This window comes from Elephas maximus, chromosome 5 (genome assembly GCF_024166365.1).
Source record: "Elephas maximus indicus isolate mEleMax1 chromosome 5, mEleMax1 primary haplotype, whole genome shotgun sequence".
Lineage (NCBI taxonomy): Eukaryota > Metazoa > Chordata > Mammalia > Proboscidea > Elephantidae > Elephas > Elephas maximus.
The window spans coordinates 78,746,962-78,770,532 of NC_064823.1; the positions used below are offsets into that span (position 1 = coordinate 78,746,962).

The 23,571-nt window shown below is 39.4% G+C and overlaps 1 protein-coding gene across 4 annotated transcripts in view; it reads right to left on the reverse strand.

Annotated features, from left to right (window-relative positions):
• FRAS1 (Fraser extracellular matrix complex subunit 1) overlaps positions 1 to 23,571 on the reverse strand; it is a 532,476-nt gene that overhangs the window by 174,693 nt on the left and 334,212 nt on the right. For all 4 annotated transcript variants that reach the window (XM_049885934.1, XM_049885933.1, XM_049885936.1 and 1 more), the window contains 4 exons: positions 23,219 to 23,359; positions 21,549 to 21,819; positions 16,626 to 16,710; positions 13,458 to 13,784 (listed from right to left, as the gene is read on the reverse strand). In XM_049885934.1, coding sequence (XP_049741891.1) covers positions 13,458 to 13,784; positions 16,626 to 16,710; positions 21,549 to 21,819; positions 23,219 to 23,359 — 824 coding nt within the window. The remainder of the gene's footprint in view (positions 1 to 13,457; positions 13,785 to 16,625; positions 16,711 to 21,548; positions 21,820 to 23,218; positions 23,360 to 23,571) is intronic.

The window sequence follows — 23,571 nt, forward strand, 5'->3', positions numbered from 1 at the left end:
ATCCACTCATGATGATGAAGATGGGTTTTCTATTGTTTCCTTTGGGGACTGGGAAAATCCAAGAATAGACTAGTAGAAGGCTATAAGCCATTTTTCTACAGCTAAGTAGTACAAAAAGCCAAATGACAACAACAAAATTTATGTGATTCGTATATATTTTATATATATATATATACATATATATACACATACATGTATATATTTGTTGTTTAGGTGAAAGTTTACGGTACAAATTAGTTTCTCATTTGAAAATCTACACACAAATTGTTTTGAGACATTGCTTGCAACCCCCGCACTGTGTCAGCATTCTTGCCCATTCCCTTTCCACCCTGGGTTCCCTGTGTTCATTCATCCAGTTTTCCCATTCCCTCCTGCCTTCTTGTCATTATTTTTGGGCAGGTGTTGCCCATTTGGTCTCATATACTTGCTTGAATTAAGAAGCACATTCCTCACATGTGTCACTCAACTGGTGGCACAGTGGTTAAGAGTTCAGCTGCTAACAAAAAGGTCGACGGTTCTAATCCATCAGCTGCTCCTTGGAGACCCTGTGGAGCAGTTCTACTCCATCCTATAGGTTCGCTATGAGTCAGAACGGAATCAATGGCAATTAGTTTGGTTTTTGGTTGAATCTTTGGATGAAAAGTAGACTTTGAGAGTGGTTTCAGTTCTGAGTTATCAGGGTGTCCTGTTGTTGTTAGGTGCCATCAAGTCGGTTCCAATTCATAGTGACCCTATGCACAACAGAACGAAACACTGCCCGGTCCTGAGCCATCCTTACAATCATTATGCTTGAGCTCATTGTTGCAGCCACTGTGTCAATCCACCTCGTTGAGGGTCTTCCTCTTTTCCGCTGACCCTGTACTCTACCAAGCATGATGCCCTTCTCCAGGAACTGATCCCTCCTGACAACACGTCCAAAGTATGTAAGACGCAGTCTCGCTATCCTTGCCTCTAAGGAGCATTCTGGTCGCACTTGTTCCAAGACAGATTTGTTCGTTCTTTTGGCAGTCCATGGTATATTCAATATTCTTCGCCAACACCACAATTCAAAGGCATCAACTCTTCTTCAGTCTTCCTTATTCATTGTCCAGCTTTCACATGCGTATGACAAGATTGAAAATACCATGGCTTGGGTCAGGTGCACCTTAGTCTTCAGGGTGACATCTTTGCTCTTCAACACTTTGAAAAGGTCCTTTGCAGCAGATTTGCCCAGTGCAATGCGTCTTTTGATTTCTTGACTGCTGCTTCCATGGGTATTGATTGTGGATCCAAGTAAAATGAAATCCTTGACAACTTCAATCTTTTCTCCATTTATCATGATGTTGCTCATTGGTCCAGTTGTGAGGATATTTGTTTTCTTTATGTTGAGGTGTAATCCATACTGAAGGCTGTGGTTTTTGATCTTCATTAGTAAGTGCTTCAAGTCCTCTTCACTTTCAGCAAGCAAGGTTGTGTCATCTGCATAACGCAGGTTGTTAATGAGTCTTCCTCCAATCCTGATGCCCCGTTCTTCTTCATATAGTCCGGGTTCTCTTATTTTTAAACAGGTATGGTGAAAGAATACAACCCTGACACACACCTTTCCTGACTTTAAACCAATCAGTATCCCCTTGTTCTGTCTGAACAACTGCCTCTTGATCTATGTAAAGGTTCCTCATGAGCACAATTAAGTGTTCTGGAATTCCCATTCTTCGCAGTGTTATCCATAGTTTGTTATGATCCACACAGTCAAATGCCTTTGCATAGTCCATAAAACACAGGTAAACATCCTTCTGGTATTCTCTGCTTTCAGCCAGGATCCATCTCACATCAGCAATGATATCCCTGGTTCCACGTCCTCTTCTAAAACCGGCCTGAATTTCTGGCAGTTTCCTGTCGATATACTGCTGGAGCCATTTTTGAATGATCTTCAGCAAAATTTTGCTTGCATGTGATATTAATGATACTGTTCTATAATTTCCACATTTGGTTGGATCACCTTTCTTGGGAATAGGCATAAATAAGGATCTCTTCCAGTCAGTTGGCCAGGAAGCTGTCTTCCATATTTCTTGGCATAGACAAGTGAGCACCGCCAGCACTGCATCTGTTTGTTGAAACATCTCAATTGATATTCCATCAATTCCTGGACCCTTGTTTTTCGCCAGTGCCTTCAGAGCAGCTTGGACTTCTTCCTTCAGTACCATCGGTTCCTGCTCATATGCCACCTCTTGAAATGGTTGAATATTGACTAATTCTTTTTGATATAATGGCTCTGTGTATTCCTTCCATCTTCTTTTGATGTTTCCTGTGTCGTTTAATATTTTCCCCCATGGAATCCTTCACTACTGCAACTCGAGGCCTAAATTTTTTCTTCAGTTCTTTCAGCTTGAGAAATGCCGAGTGTGTTCTTCCCTTTTGGTTTTCCATCTCCAGCTCTTTGCACATGTCATTATAATACTTTGTCTTCTCGAGAGGCCCTTTGAAATCTTCTGTTCAGTTCTTTTACTTCATCAATTCTTCCTTTTCCTTTAGCTGCTCGACACTCAAGAGCAAGTTTCAGAGTCTCCACTGACATCCGTCTTGGTCTTTTCTTTCTTTTCAGTGACCTCTTGCTTTCTTCATGGATGATGTCCTTGATGTCATTCCACAACTCGTCTGGTCTTCGGTCACTAGTGTTAGACGTGTCAAATCTGTTCTTGAGATGATCTCTAAATTCAGGTGGGATATACTCAAGGTCATATTTTGGCTCTCGTGGACTTGCTCTGATTTTCTTCACTTTCAGCTTGAACTTGCATATGAGCAATTGATGGTCTGTTCCACAGTTGGCCCCGGCCTTGTTCTGACTGATGATATTGAGCTTTTCCACTGTCTCTTTCCACAGATGCAGTCAATTTGATTTCTGTGTGTTCCATCTGGTGAGGTCCATGTGTATAGTCACCGTTTATGTTGGTGGAAGAAGGTATTTGCAATGAAGAAGTCACTGGTCTTGCAAAATTCTATCATTTGATCTCCAGCATTGTTTCTATCACCAAGGCCGTATTTTCCAACTACTGATCCTTCTTCGTTTCCAACTTTCGTATTCCAATCGCCAGTAATTATCAATGCATCTTGACTGCATGTTCGATCAATTTCAGACTGCAGCAGCTGATAAAAATCTTCTATTTCTTCATCTTTGACCATGGTAGTTGGTGCATAAATTTGAATAATAGTCGTATTAACTGGTCTTCCTTGTTTCACTGACAGCGTTGTACTTCAAGATAGATCTTCAAACATTCTTTTTGACGATGAATGCAACACCATTCCTCTTTGAGTTGTCATTCCCAGCATAGTAGACTATATGATTGTCTGATTCAAAATGGCTAATACCAGTCCATTTCAGCTCACTAATGCCCAGGATTCGATGTTTATGTGTTCCATTTCATTTTTGATGATTTCCAATTTTCCTAGATTCATACTTAGTACATTCCAGGTTCCAATTATTAATGGATGTTTGCAGCTGTTTCTTCTCATTTTGAGTTGACTCTTTTTTTCAAAGGGTGTCCTGAGGCTATGGTTTTGGGGGTTCCTACAGTCTACCCATGGAAGCAGCAGTCAAGAAATCAAATGATGCATTGCATTGGGCAAATCTGCTGCAAAGGACCTCTTTAAAGTGGTGAAAAGCAAAGCTGTCACCTTGAAGACTAAGGTACACCTGACCCAAGCAATGGTATTTTCAATCGCATCATATGCATGTGAAAGCTGGACAATGAATGAGGAAAACTGAAGAAGAACTGACGCCTTTAAATTGTGGTGTTGGCGAAGAATATTGAATATACCATGGACTGCCAAAAGAACAAGTCTGTTTTGGAAGAAATACAACCAGAATGCTCCTTAGAAGCAAGGATAGCAAGACATATTTTGGACATGTTATCAGGAGGGATCAGTCCCTGGAGAAAGCCATCATGCTTGATAAAGTACAGGGTCAGCAGAAAAGAGGAAGACCCTCAACAAAGATGGACTGACACAGTGGCTGCAATAATGGGCTCAAGCACGGCAAGGACTGTGAGGATGGTGCAGGACCAGGCAGTGTTTCATTCTGTGGTACAAAGGGTCGCTATGAATCGGGACGGACTTGATGGCACCTAACAACAACAATAACAACAGTCTCTGTCAGATCAGTAAGTCTGGTCTGTTGTGCGTGTGAATTTGAATTTGGTTCTACATTTTTCTCCTGTTCTGTCCAGGACCTTCTACTGTGATCCCTGTCAGAGCCATCGGTGGTGGTAGCCAGGCACTGTCTAGTTTTTCTGGACTCAGTCTGGCAGAGGCAGTAGTTTGTGTGGTCCACTAGTCCTCTGGACTAATATTTTCCTTCAGTTTTTGGTTTTCTTCATTCCTCTTTGTTCCAGACAGGATGGAACCAATAAATGCATCTTAGAAGGCCACTCACAATCTTTTAAAACCCAAGATGCTCCTCACCAAAGTAGGATGTAGGACATTTCTTTATGAACTATGTTATGCCAATTGGCCTACCTGTTCCCCAAGACCATGGTCCCTAGCCCTCAGCCCCAGCAACTTGATCTCTCAAGGTGTTTGGATGTGTCTAGGAAGTTTCCATGGCTTTGCCTTAGTCAAACTGTGCTGACTTCCGCTATATTGTGTGTTGTCTTACCCTTCACCAAAGTTAACACTTGCCTACTATCTAGTGATTTCCCCTTCCCCCCTCCTCTCCTTTGTAACCATCAAATTTTTTTTTTTTCCTGTGTGTAAACTTTTTCTTGGGTTTTTATAATAGTGTTCTCATGCAATATTTGTCCTTTTGTGATTGACTTATTTCACTCAGTATAATGCCCTCCAGATTCATCCATATTGTGTGATGTTTCTCAGATTGATCATTGTTCTTTACTGTTGCATAGTATTCCATTGTGTGTATGTATCATAATTTGTTTACTCATTCATCTGCTGATGGGTGCTTAGGTTGTTTCCAACTTTTTGTTGTTTTTTTATTGTGAATAATGCTGCAATGAACAGGGGTGTGCACGTGTCTATTCGTGTCACAGCTCTTACCTCTCTAGGATATATTCCTAGTAGTAGGATTGCTGGATCTACAGTATTTCTATTTCTAGCTTTTTAAGGAGGCGCCATATTGTTTTGCATAGTGGTTATACTATTTTGTATTCCCATCGGCAATGCTTAAGATTTCCAATCTCCCTGAAACCTCTGCAGTATTTTTTATTTACTCATTTTTTATTAGCACCAGTAATGTGAGTGAGACGGTATCTGCAGTTTTGATTTGCATTTCTCTAACGGCTAATGATCACAAGCGTTTTCTCCTGTGTCTGTTAGCTACCTGAATATCTTCTTTGGTAAACTGTCTCTTCATACCCTTTGCCCATTTTTGATTGACTTATTTGTCTTTTTGTTGTTGAGGTGTTGAAGTATTCTACAGACCTTAGTGATAAGACCCTATCGGATATGTTGTAGCCAAAATTTTTTTCCCAGTCTGTAGGTTCTCTTTTTACTCTTTTGGTGAAGTATTTTGATGAGCATAAGTGCTTCATTTTTAGAAGCTTCCAGTTATCTAGGTTATCTTCTGGTGTTTGTGCATTATTATAGTTTGCATTATATCTATGCCATGTATCAGGGCCCTTAGTGTTGTTCTTATTTTTTCTTCCATGACCTGTATTGTTTTAGGTTTTTGTTTTTTGGGTTTTTTTAATTGTGCTTTAAGTGAAAGCTTACAGTTCAAGTTAGTTTCTCATACAGAAACTTAAACACACATTGTTATGTGACCCTAGCTGCTCTCCTTATGTGACAGCACATTTCTTCTTTTCACCCTGGATTTCCCATGTCTATTCAATCAGCTCCTGTCCCTTTTTGCCTTCTCATCTTGCCTCCAGACAGGAGCTGCCCATTTAGTCTTATGTATCTACTTGAGCTAAGAAGCACTCTCGTCATGAGTATCATTTTATGTCTTATAGTCCAGTCCAATCTTTGTCTGAAGAGTTGGCTTCAGGAATGGTTTCAGTTCTGGGCTGAGAGTCCAGGGGCCATGTCTTCCAGGGTCCCTCCAGTCTAAGTCAGACCATTAAGTCTTTTTACTAGAATTTGAGTTCTGTACCCCACTTTTCTCCTGCTCCATCAGGGGCTCTCTGTTGTGTTCCCTGTCAGAGTGGTCACTGGTGGTAGCCAGGTACCATCTAGTTCTTCTGGTCTCAGGCAGATGGAGTCTCTGGTTTATGTGGCCCCTTCTGTCTCTTGGGCTAATATTTTCCTGTGTCTTTGGTGTTCTTCATTTTCCTTCGCTCCAGGTGGGTTGGGACAAATTGATGTATCTTAGATGGCTGCTTGTTAGCTTTTAAGACTCAATACACCACTCACCAAAGTGGGATGTAGAACATTTTCTTAATAAACTTTGTTATGCCAATTGACCTAGATGTTCCTTGAAACCATGGTCCCCAGACCCCTGCTGCTACTACTCAGTCCCTTGAAGTGTTTAGTTGTATTCAGGAAACTTCTTAGCTTTTGGTTTAGTCCAGTTGTGCTGACTCCCCCTGTATTGTGTATTGTCCTTCCCTTCAACTAAGATAATTCTTATCTACTGTCTAGTTAGTGTCCTTCTAGGTTTTATATTTAGATCTTTGACCCATTTTTAGTTTTTGTGTATGGTGTGAAGTATGGATCCTGTTTCTTTTGTCTACAGATGGACATCCAGTTTTGCCAGCACCATCTGTTAAAAAGACTATCTTTTCTCCCATTTAATGAAATTTGGCCCTTTGTCAAAGATCAGCTGACCATATGTGAGTGGATTTACATCTGGGTTCTTGATTCTGTTCCATTGGTCTATGTGTATGTCATTGTACTAGTACTAAGCTGTTTTGACTACTGTGGCTGTATAGTAGGTTCTTAAATCAAGTAGTGTGAGACCTCCTGCTTTTTTTTTTTTTTTCCTTCAATAATGCTTTACTTATCTGGGGCCTCTTTCTTTTTCATACAAAGTTGGTGATTATTCTTCCATCTCGTTAAAGAATTCTGTTGGTATTTGGATCAGAACTGTGTTATGTCTGTAGATTGTCTTGAGTAGAACCAACGCTTTTATAATGTTAAGTCTTCTTATCCATGAGCATGATATGTTTTTCCATTTATGCAGGTCTCTTTTGGTTTCTTGCAATAGTGTTTTGTATTTTTCTTTCTATAGGTCTTTTATGCCCCTGGATATTATTCCTAAGTGTTTTATTTTTTTAAGGGGCTATTATAAATGGTATTGTTTTCCTGATTTCCTTTCTGAAGTTCCCTTTGTGGTGAATAGGAATGTCACTGATTTTTGTATGTTGATCTTGTATCCCGCTACTCTGCTGAATTTTTCCATTAGTTACAGTGGTTTTCTTGTGGGATCTTTGGAGTTCTCTAGGTATAAAAAAAACAGGATTATATAATCTGCAAATAGGGATAGTTTTACATCTTCCTTTCCAATTTGTATGCCCTGTATTTCCTTTTCATGCCTGATTGCTCTAGCTAGAACTTCCAGAACAATATTAAATAGGAGTGGTGATAAAGGGCATCCTTGTCTTGTTCCCATTCTCAGGGGGAACGCATTCAGCCTCTGTCTGTTAAGAAAGTTGGCTGTTGGTTTTATATAGATGCTCTTTGTTATGCTGATGAATTTCCCTTCTATTCCTATTTTACTCAGAGTTTTTTTTTTTTTTTTAATCAGGAAATGGGTGTTAGACTTTATCAAATGGCTTTTCTACAACAATTGAGATGATTATTGATTCTTTCTTGTGTTCTGTTCATGTGGTTTATTACATTCATTGAGTTTCTAATGTTCAGCCATCCTTGAATACCTGGTATGAATCCCACTTGGCTGTGGTGTATTATTTTTTTTTTACATGATGCTGAATTCTATTGGCTAGAATTTTTGCATCTATATTCATGAAAGATATTGGTCTGTAATTTCCTTTTTTTGTGGTATCTTTACTTGGCTTTGGTATTAGGGTTATGCAGCTTCATAGAATGAATGAGGGAGTATTCCCTTCGTTCTGTGCTCTGCAATAGTTACCAAACAAATTTTAACCTATTTTTCCCAAGGTTCTAACATTTTGGAATTTCTTTATCTTCTTGTAATTTTTTTTTCTTTTTTTGGAAGTGGAGGAGGCTGCACTATAGTGCTTATGTTCCTAATAAGCTCAGGAATTTAACCATAATAACAGCTGAATAATCTCCAGCCTACAGATGTTTTATGTCTTCTCTAGAGTCCTACCCACATTAGTAGTCGATGAAGTCACAACAAATGAAACTGGAGGCACGATCAAAACAATGTTTTAAATTAAACAGTTCTTCTAATTCCCTTCACAGAAGGTGTTATTCGTTGCTGTCGAATCAAACTCATGGAAACCTTACCTATAACAGAACGAAACATTGCCCAGCCCTGCACCTCACAATCTTGGTATGTTTGAGCCCATCGTTGTAGCCACCTTTTCAATCCATTTCATGGAGGGTTTCCTTCCTTTTCTCTAACTTCTACTTTACCAAACACCCCCTTTTAGCAGTTTATAGGCATATAACAATTTCAGTAATAAAGTTTGTTAAAGTAAAAAATATTTATGTTGTAAGCTAGAATAAAGGGCCTCACATCCCATCCACTGGAGGGAAAATCCCACAAACAAAATGAAAACTTCCCCCCAAACTTAAACGTTTGGCCATAAATGATAAAGTTTTAGCTGAAATGATGGTGACTCCCCACTCTGTACCAAAATATTCATGATCAAATATTTTTTAAAACTCCATTAAATAAAACAAGATTATAGTTGGACAGAACAGCAACCCTAACACATTTACTTATTCTATAAAAATATACCTTAATTTTCAAGGGCTCGTTCATGCCATAGCTTTTTTAATTTAATTGTGTAGGACACTGTGGATTTTAAGGAATAATCATGGTGTGTGCATATGGCAGATATAAGGTGGAATTCAGATGCTATTTACCAAGATGAAGAAAGAGGAAAAGATAATTGGACTGTTTTTGTTTTTATCAATTGTGGCAGTAACAGGAGCCTCAGAAGCTTGCCCCTTTGAGTCAAGAATCACATAGAAGCTTCTCTCCATATAGATTTCAACTGTTTTTTAATGTATATATATTGTTATTTATTAAATATATATATTTAATCAACATTTTCTGAATGTATACTCTAAGCAATGCACCTTAAAAGGTGCAAAACTGAACCAGCTAAGCCAACCAAAGAAGGTGAAATTGTGACATGTGGCAAAAAAAAAAAAATTATAAGGCAGACAGACTCTTATTCAGAAAAATAAGTATTTTTTATGCTGTTGATACCTAGGAGCCCTGGTGGTAAAATTGTTAAGAGCTCAGCTGCTAACCACTCCTTGGAAACCCTATGGGGCAGTTCTACTCTGTCCTATAGAATCGCTGTGAGTTCGAACCGACTAGACAGCAAAGAGTTTGTTTCTGTTTGTTTGGTTGATACCTTTAATTCTCATAAACATTATTATCAAACTGTGTCTCTCCAAGACAACCAATGAGAGGTCAGACTTTAATGAAATTAAGATAAACACAATAGGGCTTTTAGCTGCACACGAGCCTTACCGAGGTCAAACAGCTAGAGAGGACTCTCAGCAAAGGAATTTTCTATCCAGTTCATAGCAGGATATTTGGGGGCTTTTAATATGAAAGCATTACTCAGTTGCAGAAAGCAACTTCTCAAACAACAACAAATGAGGTCAAAAAGATCATCAGATTTATTGCCAAAGTAGAAAAAAGGCATGATTTCCAGAGGCACCTTAATTAATGAAAAAGAAGGTAATTCCTTGAAAGCCCAGCAATAGAGAGAAGCCCACTAATAAGACCTTTCCCTGCCCACGTTACAACCCTTATTAGATGCTGAACTGCTTTAGAATCATATTTCTAGCAGGCTTGTGTTTAGTAATCCATCTAATTAATGAAAGCTTATTCAGCAAAGCATTCTTTATTACTTTTTAATCTTTTGATTTCTCTTGCCTCCTTCCCCCCAACAGAACATGTTTCAACATCAGTCCTAGTTCTGTTTTCTCCTTAGCAGCTCAGTAGAACCCCGGAGGGTGCAGTTAAGTTTTTCACTGCCAGACTAAGGTTAAAAACACAAGTTTGGGGGGAATGGATGCAGAACTTGAAAAGCAAGGGTAGAATTGACAGCTCCTCTACATAGTCCTGAATGGACCACCTCAGAGTCAGCAGAGGCACCCTGAGGCTTTTCAGATGATGAAAGAGATTTATCTGAAGGCAGGAATAGGAGCACCGGCCTCACTCAGCCTACTGCATGCATCTATCCATCCAGATTCTACTGAACTCCTATGGTGTGCCCAGCTCAGGAGAACAGAACTGACACAGTCCCTGCTCTCACGAAGCTTCCTTTTTCTATTCTTTCCTCCCTTCATCGCTCCCTCCCTCTCTTCCCATCTATCTTGCCAGGTTGAGTTTTTTGTTGAATAATATCAGGATTAATTTATATATTCATTCACTAGGAATTATATTGAAGCCCCTTGGCCATTCCATGTAAGCCACCAGCTAGACATTAACCAGTAATCAACTTCACTCCAAATCTAATCCACAGATAACCCCACAGTTAAGGACATGTATGCCCTACCTTAAGAAATGGCTATTAGAATAAAATCAATCATGTCTGACTACACATCCACTGGAAGCGAAAACAATTGAGGCAATTTTGTCTTCTTGGGCCCCAGGAGACTTATGATTATAAATAGCCTCACTTGGAACAAGCTGTGATGAGTCCAAAGGTAAGATTTCGGGAGAGTTCAGGCCCAGTATGCTTGGACAGGATATTGAGCAAAGCACTAAATTGCTCTATCTCCATTCTGTCCACTGTGAGAGTAAAAATATATAGGATGAAAACACTGAAAAATACAAGTGAGAATGAAAAGAGTCTCCTTTAAAGTGTGGGGAGCTAGATACACTTCAGTTGAAATCACAGCTGCACCACTAAATACCTTAATGAAAAGGAACTTTTTAAGATCTCTCTGTGCTTCAGTTTCCTCTTTTGGAAAATTGGAGATAGCAGTGCAAACATCACAGAATGATTGTGAAGATCAAGTGAGATAATTCACATCAAGCACTAGTGTTCGATAAATGTTAAAAACAAAACAAAAAACTTCCACTCATAGAATTTCCTTTAGAAAAAAATAAGGTCATATAGCCTCTATTCTAATCTTATTCACCAAAATATTGTGAAGATCAGTAGAAGAGATGTAAGGAAAAGTAGTTTGAATTCCTAAAAGGAAAAATAGTATATATTTTAAAAATATTATTATTACAACATCAAATTTATTATTAGCCCATCTCGATGGGTGCTGAGGCTCTGGTCACTGGTTTCATAATTCTAATTCATGGGCTTAGAAGCCAGTTACAGCCACCTAATGGACAGGCAAGCAGAGCACTACAGGGGATAGAGGGACAGGACGGGGGTGGGGGGGGACAATATAAACTCACTTTCTGGCAACATGGTAAATACCCATATGAAACAACAACAGCAAAAAAGAGTTGGCATTGAGTCAATTCCAACTCATGGGGACCCCCATGTGTTGCAGAGTAGAACCATGTTCCACAGGGTCTTCACGGCTGTGACCCTTCAGCTGCAGATTACAAATAACTCACAAGTTACAGGGACCATAAGGATGCCCAAGTTCTGTACCTTATTTATGAGTTAAAATTCTATATTCCTGTTTTACTAGTCAAAGCAGCTAAAATCCTAGAAATGCCCTCTAACCTTGGGCCATCCTGCACAAAATGACTGTGTAATGCACTGAATTGAGCTCCAAACATGGAAATTAAAACCATGAAAGGAAAGCCTGCTGCTAATGCACTGAAATTCTGTAGCAACCTTTGGAAAGAAACCAAGAAGGAGGAAAACTTTCTGAGCCTGTCTAGACTTCATCTCTTCAGAACTAAACCTCATCTCCCAAGGCAATTGCAAGAGGGTGATAATTAGGATTAGCTAGAAGGTGGCCATCTGCCAACTTTATCTCATAATCAGCCTTCACTTACTCCCATCTATCTCATGCCACCATCACTGTTTCCAGCAGCAGAAAATAATGAGACAAGAAACTGAGAAACTAGTGAGCAGACCATATCAGATACAGCTGTTCACCTTCATGTGATCAATCACAAATTTTGAGTGATCACTGGTGTGAAAGTGACAAGTGATTTCTAAACTGTCCTCAGCAAATCAATCTCTCCTGCTAATCATTAGTGACGCCTCAGTAAGGACTGCTATGTGGAATGCAAAGTTCAAAATAATTTTAAGTTTTCCAATCTACCACCATGGGAAACAGTCTTTCTTCCTACAACTGAGAAAAGGACTTCTAGTGAAATATTATCAAGTAATAAATGGTCTTGAAAGTGTTTTTCAATAAGTCTCTTTGGTCTTGTACGGGTTAATCCAGTATTTTCCAAAGTGTGATACCCATCCCATTAGTGGTATCCAAGAACATTTTATGTAGTACAAGGATGAACTTTTAAAAAATGGTTACACATTAATTTTGATATTTTAGAAAAAAAGTATAACTATGGCACTAAAAATAATAAAATATTAAACTCATGATTTCAAAGGTAGTATTTATTACGATAAGGTCAGAATAAAAAAGTAAGTGGATTTAAAGAAAAATATCAGGTAAATAACAGTAAAGGTTCACATAGATATGGCAAAAACATACAAAGGTGGCCATGTGAATGACTCAGACAGGATAACACTGCTCTTTAGTGGGTTACTATCCCCCAGGCCAAGGGCTCCTTACTATTACTAAAAGAAAGAGTTCCCTCACCCTACTTCAGTTTGGCCAACAGAATGGCTGAACTCATCCTTTTAGATTCTTAAAATTACCTCACTCTGAGCTTCATACTTCATGAGCTGTTTCAGAGGGCAGAGATGCACAGGGATGCCCTTGATTCTTTATGGTCATGCTCAGGCAGGAGATAAGGATCGGCAGATAATGATGCAGTAACCCCACAAAAAAACTAAAGTTTCCCATTTTGTAGAGAACTTGGGGACAGGTCTTCCAAATCAAGGGTGAACAAAATAGATAATGCCCTCTGAGACTGTGTTCTATAAATCGTTGAATTTCCTAAGCAGCTACATAATAGGTATTTAATAAATGTTTGAATAAATGAATTGTTATCGTTAGCTGTCACCAAGTCAGCTTCCAACTTATGGCAACCTCGTGTGTCACAGAGTGGAGCTGCTCCGTAAGGTTTTCTTGGCTGGAATCTTTACAGAAGCAGATTGCCAAATTTTCTTCTGCAGAGCCACTGGATGGGTTTGAATCACCAAGCTCTGCTTTAGCAGTTGATCACAAATCACTTGCACCAGCCAGGCTCCCGAATAAAAAAATAACTACTCATACCTTAACTTTATGAATACAGCAAAAATAATATCAACATGAAACTTCACATTTAGGTGCAAGAAAACTGTAGCTCTAGGAATGACACCTACCTTGGGTGCAGTCTTAATGTGGAACAGTATATTTCGGAAGGAATGCCCGTCATTGACCTGCAAGACTGCAACATCAGATACGCTATCTGAGCCATCATGAGCATAGTGGAGAAGGCCCCTAGAGAGCTCATCCAGTCGGAATTGATAGATAGGGGCTGCGGGAGCCCGAAGCATTTGGAGCAACTGGCCATGAAGTGGAGGATCAAGCACTTCAACTACCACATCCTGTGGGTTGTCATCATCTCGGATGTCAAGCAGCTGGGTGGTGATGCTTCTACTCTCTCCTCTGCTAATATGGAGGATTTCATTTCTCAGCACATAGGGGGCCTGTGGAGTTGAAGGGAAGGAGGGAAAGAGGAGTCATTCAGCAGGGAAAGAAGGACAATTTGATGGACTAGATCCCAGTTGTGTGTAATATGGCTGATATTTCTCTGCTTCCTAAGGAAATCTAGATGGTCCTGCAGAGTGTCAAACTGTTCCAAGGGGAAAGTATTTGTCAGAGGCATGGTCAGCTGTGGTAATCACAGCAATTATGGTTATTTCACACCTCTAGGTTCTAGAGGATTTTCAAATCATCCCAAGGCCACAGTCTGCATGAGAGGTCATCAACCAGAGCTGCTTGCTTCTAAATCTCTAATCTCTTTGCTTTCTTGATTTAAACTATATTTCCGGGGGGGGGGGGGAGGGGGAGTCTAAGGTCTGTTGTAACTGAGGTAAACTTAGTGTCATAGAACCCAATCAGTTGTCTGCATCCAAGAAAGGCTCATAAGAGGTATGGAATTGCTGGACTCTTGCTTAGGAATGATCATTTCACTCCAGGCCATGTTGCAGTATGCTGACTCAGAGTAAGATATTTCTGCATTCTGAATCCATGCTATTTCTGGTCCCTTCCAGTAATTTTCCTCAAGTTCTGTCATCCAGATCTTGATAGGTCCCAACCCCAACTCAGGTTGTAAAGCCTGACAAGTTTACGGTCTGAGTGAGTAAGGCAACCAACTGGTTAATTCATGTTGCAATCCTAATATAGCAAAATTTAATATGCTTTCCTAAGGATTGTCAGGTTTCCCCCTGCCAACTTAAATAGGCAGATAAAATGTTCTTTCACAAAGATAAAAGTTAACGAACCACAACAGCAAAAAAACTCACCCCCCCCCAAAAAAAAAATCAAGCCCAGAAGCCAAAGAAAACATTCTTAGGTATCTTATATCGTTTGAAGTTGAACCATCTAGGGCTTTTCTCAGCACAGTGCCTTCTTTAGTCCAAACGACTTTCTTTTAAAACTATCCAAGTACCTTCCTGGCCTCCTGGAAATTATAATATCCATTTAAGTAATGTCTAACTAATGCATCATTATAATAATCACATAGTGGGAAGCTAGGTGATAGCTAACCACCCCCTGCTACTCCTTAGAATTCCTGAGAATTCTAAAGCTGTAATTCTATATGAGAATGAATGGCCCCTCAGTTTCTGAAAGAGAGAAAAGGTCAAAGGTGATATCAAAATCCATGTACGGAAAAGACTAACTTACATGAGTAAATTTCAGGTGGGCTGAAGACTACATTGAAACACCGTAGACATTTGAAGGAACAAAACTAAATTAAAATTTGTTTCTAAAATTCCATCTTTAAAAAGTTAAAATAATTTTTAAAATTCTTATATAATAAATAAAGTAAAAATGTTCCTTTACTATCTATTTGCTTGATTTTGGGACAACAAAGAATCAAAATTCAGGGAAATATGGGAACTCACTTTCTCAGATTAGGAAGTTACTTGCCAGTACCTATCCTAAGGCTTGTGCTCACCTAATGGAAGTTACTAAACAAGCCCAAATGAAAAGGATAAAACTTCTGAGCTTCAGTATTAAGAAACACCTAAATCAGTAAATTCGGAGACTTGGTGTGGGCCTCTGGCCTATATTTACAGTGGTCACGTGTTTTAGCTTTGAATTAGGACAAAATTCAAATTCTTAGTTTAGCTTTGAATTAGGACAAAATTCAAATTTTAAGTTAATGTGACCCTGATGTCACATTAACTTAAAATCAATTTTTAATAATTCTTCAACTCTCAGTCATCCCTTATGTGAGCAATGCCATCAAGAAGAGTTAAGCTGCTTTGTTAATACCATTTGGCAGCCATTTCTAGTTCAAGTCTGAATTATCCTTGGTCAGTGGACTTTTCATTTTTGAACCAAAGATACACAAAAATTGATTTAATAACAATGACCTAGTGTCCTTCCTTGAATCATGACTAAGAACACTTCTGAGAGCTGCATCTTTAGGTAGTCTTGTTTTCCCATGGTGATGTCTCACTCACTTGCTGTTCACAACTTATGGACATTATCTATCTTATTTTCTTTGCACATTTCAGTTGTTCAATCTTGCAAACCAGTTAGTCTGAGTGTCTACCACTATATGTGCTCTGGACACATAAATACAACTTGACAGGGATGAATGATGAGACCAGAAGGGCCATTACCCTAAGTTTTATAGTATCTACCATGGTTTCTTCAGCTGATGACCACAATGGCACCTCATTCAAGCAGCTCCTTAACAAGATTCTCTAAATACTGCAAACTGAGTTAAATGGAATTCAGCTACATGGTGGTTCATCAAAAGAAGAGAGACTATAATTCTGTACCCCGAAGACAGAAATATTTAGATAAAACAAATTCATTTATCAAAGAGTAAGGAAAGTCCTAACAACCAGAAAAGCTTCAAATTATTTTAAAGGGCTAGTAACAGACTCAGTAAAGTAAGAAGCACAATGTAACCGTTAAGAACACAGACTCTGTAACCAGATCTCCTGGGCTCAAATCTCAGCTTTCTGTTTATTAGCTCTATCACCATGGACAAGTTATTTAACCTCTCTGTTACTTAGTTTCCTCGCCTTTGCATTGGGGATAATAATAATACCTACCTCACAGGGTTGGCATGACAGTTAAATGAGTTACTTATACGAAACACTTAGGAGAATACTATAGAAGTATTAGTAATTACTGTTGTTAGTATTATCCAAAAGTACTAAAAATTACTCCAGTGCCTTTTCTTGAGGAAAATGAACCAAGACTAATTTAGCTCAATCATTTTTGCTGTAACTGCAAGAAACCTCGAGTTGTCTTTGAGAATTAGCAGGCATGTGACATTATTAACTGCTTGGCATTTTTATTACCTGTGTTGAAAATGCTTGTATGTTGATCAGTTGTGGCTCAGAGAAGAACTGCTGGTCACTAATTTTCAGGGAAAAGTAACCTTTCCTAAAAGAAGTCCCCAAGAAAGGAATGAGAAAATGTAATCATTAAATCAATCTTTAGAAAAAACAAGAAGAAAGTGTTTTCAGGCTATGTGCATATAAGAATTTGGATCAAAACACTACAGTAATATAATTTTCATACTATAAATAAAAACTACCAGATAAAGATGAGCACAGTGAGATGTAGGTAAAAATATTGCACATTCTTAGACCCCTTTATAACATAATAATTACATAAAATTTTGGTTTCTTAATTTTCTAAAATTAATTACATAAAAGAGGTTGAATAATAAATTGTTGTGCCAAGACAGGTTAGTAACGTATTCTAGGTTAATGGCTAAATTGGAGAATAGAAAGGAACTTTTCAGAGTCAAACCAGTTCATGATTCCCTCTTCCCTACAAACCCCCTCCCCAGTCCCTGTCCAGTTCATGTAAGTGGGCTCTCAATGTTTACAATGTCTGTATTAATGACTCCATCTATCCCCCACACACCCCCACCGTGAACAGGATTAGGAAAGGACAGCTAATTTTTTCCCCTGGGAATCTAAGAGCCAGTACTCGGTCTCACCATATGACTAAGAGCCAATGGTCAGTCTCACCATATGACTGTAGGGAAACTTAGTTTACCATGTGGATGAGAATGTGCAGCAAGCCAGTCTTCAAGAAAGAGATGAATGAAGCCGATGAACAAAGAGATAGATGAGTGGAAGAACTGACTCTTGACTGCTTCCCATTCCCAGTTCTAGCTTCCAGGCTTGCCCTGGAGCCAGTTGCCCTTGCTGTCTTTGAGATCTCAGCCACCCTTTCAGTGTTACAACAAGCCTTACTATTTTGCCTAATCTAGTTCAAGTTGGCTTCCATTACTTGCAACCAAAGAGTCTCAATTAACAGAACCAAATGAGGCTTATGCTTTATTATATTTTTATTTCCTTTGGAAGTGTGTTGTTCCAGCAGCTTCAGAGACTGATAGAAGGGAAGGTAGGAGTTGCCCACTTTTAAAGTTGAATAAAGTATAAAACTCACTGCTGGCTGGTGAGACATGATTAAAGCATTATAGGAGTTCTTGAATTCTGGTCTACCTTAAGGGGAACTGTTTCAAAGGTTCTTTAAAAGATATTCTTGGAAGTAACTACATGAAAGAATGTGGTTGACTCTCAAAAGCATTATGGTAAAAGGAAGAGACAAAAGACTACATATTGTATAATTCCGTTTACATGACATTCTAGAAAAGGCAAAATTATAGGGGCAAAAAACAGATCAGCAGTTGCCAGGGGCTGCGGGGGAGAGGACTGGCTTTCAAAAGGCACGAAGGGATTTCTCAGGGTGATGGGCCTGTTCCACATTTGAACTGCGGTTATGGTCACAAGACCGTTCACATTAGTCAATACTCATGGAACTGTGCACTTTAGAATGGTGAATTTTACTGAATGAAAATTATACATCAATAAACCTGATTTTTTTTTTTTAAGGATCTTTGTCTTCCCTCATTTTCTATTTTCCTCCTCATTTTCTGTCCCATTTAAATTCTGTCCTTCCCTACCTCCACCTCCAGGCTTTGTGAGAAAGTAATTGGTGGAAGCAATAGAGTAAGAAGTGGTGGTTATTCCCAACCTATTGGGGAAAAATGATTTTTGTTGGCACTGAGGTTCCAATAACAGTTTCAACATCGCAGCGATGCAGAGTAGCATGGTCACTACAACTACATTTACGGCTCTCTTTTACTCCAAAGGAGCATTTCAACCCTAAGGAAGTCAGTCCTAAAGTATTCTAATCCTAAAAAATAATGGTCAGTGGTCAGGGTTTTCATGTGGAAAACAAAACAAAAAACCCAACACAAACCTATGGGACAGGTTGTTCCTTTGTTTTTGCATCTTTCAGGAACTTATAAGATTTCCTTTTTTCCATGATTTTCTACCAACCTTATTTTACTATTTCTTTCAATCTTTGTTTTATTGGATTTTTAGAACTTCAATAATCAGAAGTAAAGAAAATTCAGTTATGGGTGTGTGTGTGTATGTACGTTGTTGTTAAGTACCTGCAAGTCAGTTCTGACGCACAGCAACCCTATGCACAACAGAACTAAACACTGTCCAGTCCTGCGCCGTCCTCACAATTGCTGCTATGCTTGAGCCCACTGTTGCAGCCACGGTGTCAATCCATCTCTTTGAGGGTCTTCCTCTTTTTCGCTGACCCTTACCAAGCATGATGTCCTTCTCCAGGGGCTGATCCCTCCTGACAGCATGTCCAAAGTATGTGAGATGCGGTCTCACCGTCCTTGTTTCCAAGAAGCATTCTGGTTGTATTTCTTCCAAGAAATCAATATTTTGCATATGTATATACATGTATATATGTGTGTGTGTGTGAACCAAAACCAAAGCTGCTGCCATCAGGTCGATTTTGACTCATAGTGACCCTACAGGATGGAGTAGAACTGTCCCATAGGGCTTCCAAGAAGCACCTGGTGGATCTCAACTGCTGACCTTTCAGTTAGCAGCCATAGCTCTTAACCACTACGCCACCAGGGTTTCCATGTATATATACATATATATACACACGAATATGTGTGTGTGTGTATATATATATATATATACATATGTGTATGTGTGTGTGTCTATATACACACACACACACATACATGAAGGGGTACTTTAAGAATTTCCTGACAATTGTATTTTGTCCCATTTAGGAGTGCAAAACTAAGACTCTGTGGCTACCCCACATGTGTCAGAGTAGAACTGTGCTCCACAGGGTTTTTCAAGGGCTGAGTTTTCAGAAGTAGATGACCAGGCCTTTCCGCCATGGTGCCTGTAGGCAGGCTTGAACCTCCAACCTTTTAGTTAGCAGCTGAGTGCATTAGCCATTTGCACCACCTAGGGACTCCAATGAGAGTTTAAAGAGGTGAAATAGACAAGAGGGCAAACATTCATGCGCTGGTTGTCTATGGAGCTTTATACTTTTGACAAGTTATTTCAAGACAGTACGGTGCAGTTATGTGTATTGTGTGTGTGCGTAATACAAGCACTTAAGAACTATACTTGCAGCAGAATGAAAGCAGGGCACTTAGCATGAATTTGAAGAGCAATTCTGTGACATCAACCAGAGTTGTAAGCTCCACCTCTGTTGCAATGCTTCTCTATGCAATGATACTTTGCCCTTAAGGATGGAAGCATCTCCACTATTCCTACTATTATTAGGGAGGCAGAAGTCATAGTGACTAAAGGCATGGGTTGCGGAATCGGAGAACCTTCAGTTAGAGTTCCAATTCTGCATTCATCAGCTCTGAAGTCTTTTGCAAGATTCCTTGTATTCTCAAGGCCTCAGTTTCCTCATTTGCAGACCAGAAATGTAAGTATGCATAACGCATGCAAAGTGCTTAACACAATGACTAGCACACAGTTAACCAGTTGCTGTTGAGTTGACCCCACCTCATGGCGACCCCATGTGTGCCAGAGTAGAACTGTGCTTCATATGGTTTTCAATGGCTGAATTTTCAGAGGTAGATCACCAGGCTTTTTTGGGGGGAGTACCTCCAGTTGGACTTGAATCTCCAGCCTTTCAGTAGTGGCCCAGCTCCTTAAACATTTCCACCACCCAGGGACACCAGCTCATAGTTAGCACTCAATAAATGTTAGCTGGTCTTACCATTCCTATTAGACTATCTTTTAGTGTGCCCAGCATCATTAGCACTGAAGGAGTGGTAGTAGTGCAATCTATTTTTCTCCCTACTTATCTCCTAGCCCAACCTTTAAAAAAAAAATTCTCAGATTTAGCATTGACAGTAATAAATATTCACTTGTCCTCTTTGGGAAACCCTGGTGGCGTTGTGGTTAAGTGCTACAGCTGCTAACCAAAAGGTCAGCAGTTCAAATCCGCCAGACACTCCTTGGAAGCTCTATGGGGCAGCTCTACTCTGTCCTATAGGGTTGCTATGAGTTGGAATCGGCTTGACAGCAGTGGGTTTGGTTTTTTGGTTTTGGTGTCCTCTTTGGGTTTCAATTCCTTGTTTATCCATATAGTCTAACTAATGAAGCAGAACAGGGTGAAGGATAATCCAAGGGCCTAATCTTTGGGGTGCATTCTTTGATTTCAGTTTAGCAGGTTTACTCTGCTAATTATATGGGCTATATTTGCTTGGGTTAGTGCTAACATTCAATTGCATTCCTGAAGCATATGTCAGCTGGGGTGGGGAAAACGTTGCATGAAGATGGAATGTTTAAGAAATTAACCATATTGACTTGCAAGACAGGCAGTTTACAGGGTTGAGAGCATAGGCTGTTTCTGGTTCCACTCTCTCTCTACTGTTGCTCTTGTTAGTTGCCATTGCATGGGCACCATTTCATGGCAACCTGCGTGCTAAGCAACAGGGGAAAACTGGATCAGGCTTAACAATTAACCGCAATTAATCTCATAAAGTGAACTGCGACACTCAGTTTCCTTCTAACTCTGAGATTCTAGGGAACATACCACACTTTCAAAAGTATCTGCTCCATCTTCTATCCCACGCTCACTCCAAGTATATTACCCAAATGTTGAAGAAGCAGCAGCTGTAGCATCTAGGTCTATAACCGCTTTTGTTTCTGCCGGGCCCAGAAACTGGGTAATTGCACCAGGAACTTTCCTCTCACATCAGAGAATTACCCATAATTATGTGATAAAATGAAAATGCCTCTAACAGAAGCACATTCTCTAAGCAATTACAGCGACATGATGACAGGCAGCTGAAAGTATTTGGTGCTTTTTGAGTATTGATCTTCCCCAAAAGAGAAGGGATTGCTCTTGAGAAAGAGAGACTGAGAGAGGGGGGCAGAGCAGCAATGGAAAGCATCAGAACGCTGAGTCACCTGGGTTTTTCTTTGCTGTGCACAAAACGCACTTTCTTCTCCTTCACATCTTTCCAGCTAAAATGGCCAGCCTTGTCCAGCTGCACTTCTTTTCCATTCTTTGAGAGGACTAGCCGGCCATTGGTGGGAGTGCTCACAACATGGAACAGGAGGTCTTCAACCCTGCCATCTTGGTCTTGGACATTCAGAAAAGAAAAATCCAATGGCTTCATTGAACCAATTGCAAGGGTTAGGGAACCATTCACATGAAGACTAGGGGTATGTATTTTGCCTGGAAAACATATGAATCCAAATGTCAGGCTTGGCACATTGACTAATAAAGTATTTTAAGAAATAGGCTTGTAATGTTAACTCAGAGCTACACAAATGAGATTATAGTCTACTCTATACCATAACCCTCCTTCTAACCCAGCGATTCTCACCCTGAATGTACATGGGAATAATTTCAAGTTGTTTTGCCGGGACTTTAATTGGTAGCGTTCCCTTCTACAACTAAGCCAGTCAGGATTAGGGAATGCCAAATTTCAGAGGGACTAGTTCTACTGGAAGATTATTCTAATGAAAGTAGAATTCATTTTCACAAGTTGACTTGTATTATGTCTCGAGAGGAGGAGCTGACTCTTAAGTACTTGAAGTTTCCAGATGGATCCCAATAAAATAAGCCCAAGATATTTTCTTCTGTGGGGAAGTCTTAGTATCTTTAGAGGACAGAAACATAGAGATGGAAAATATAATTGACTATGGGTATTAAAATTGCCTCATGTTATTGATGAAGGGCACACAAAAGCTCAAAAGCTAAGGATAGCATAGTCATAATGTAACTCCCAAGTTTCATTCACCTATAAAAATTTGAGGGTTCAAAATTAAGATTGAATTTAAATTAATTTCTCTTTGTTATTTAAGTAGACATGTCTATTAATGTGTTGGGACAGATTTCCTTTAACATATTACCATATTCTTAATAGAAACCCAAGTTATTTGAAATCTCTTTAAATGTATAAACTTAATGGGGCAGGCTCCTCACACCATTTGTAACTTTTTATAATTTATTTCCATAATGTGCAAAAAGAATGCACCAGCGTATTCTTGCTTAATTAGCTCTCTAAGTTTATATAAATATAGATAAGTAAATATATATATATACATATATATATATTTTTTTTTAAAGGAGCCCTGGCGGCTCAGTGGTTAAGTGTTCAGCTGCTAACCAAAAGGTTGACAGTTTGAATTTACCAGCCAGTCCTTGGAAACTCTATGGGGCAGTTCTACTCTGTCCTATACAGCCTCTATGAGTTAAGATCGACTTGACAGCAATGGGTATGTGTGTTTGTTTGGCTGGTTTACATATATAAAGGTGTGTGGGTGTGTATAATTTCTTCAGCATGACTATAGTTCAGGAACATGGCTAAGTTTTATGTCAAATTTTTGATCTGATAATTGTGACTTTTAAAGCACAAAGATTGCTTCTTTGTCCCTTCCAAAGATCATAAAAGTTGAGTTTTCCTAATTTTCCACATTCTATAAATAGCCCTTTATTCCTTAGTGGCACCAAGGTTTTCACAAAATGAAAACATTGCATTTCATATCACATGAGCTAACTATATTTGTAAACTTAAGTTTCCATGGAGAAATTACCAGTGAATTCAGACCATCTGAGGAGAAGCGCTTACCAGCACATGTCCCGTTAAAGGAGAGGCTGGAGAAGCCAGGAACACAGTTGAGAACACAAAGGCCACTCTTCAGAAAGAACCCATGGTCACAGAGGTGACACTGGTCCCTGTGGCTACACTGCAAGCACCCTCGAGGGCAGGCTATGAAAGAGAGGACACACTTCAATGAGACAAAACAAAGGCACAGACACCCAGTTAGGACCACCAGTGTTGGAGATATAAAAGGATTGCTGCCAGGAGAATTGGAGCACAAGCAAGAGATAACACCCAACTGCAGCCAAACAGAATTCCAACAGTTTCCCTATAGAATTTCCTAGGGAACTGATCTACCCTCAGAAGGAAACTGAAAAATG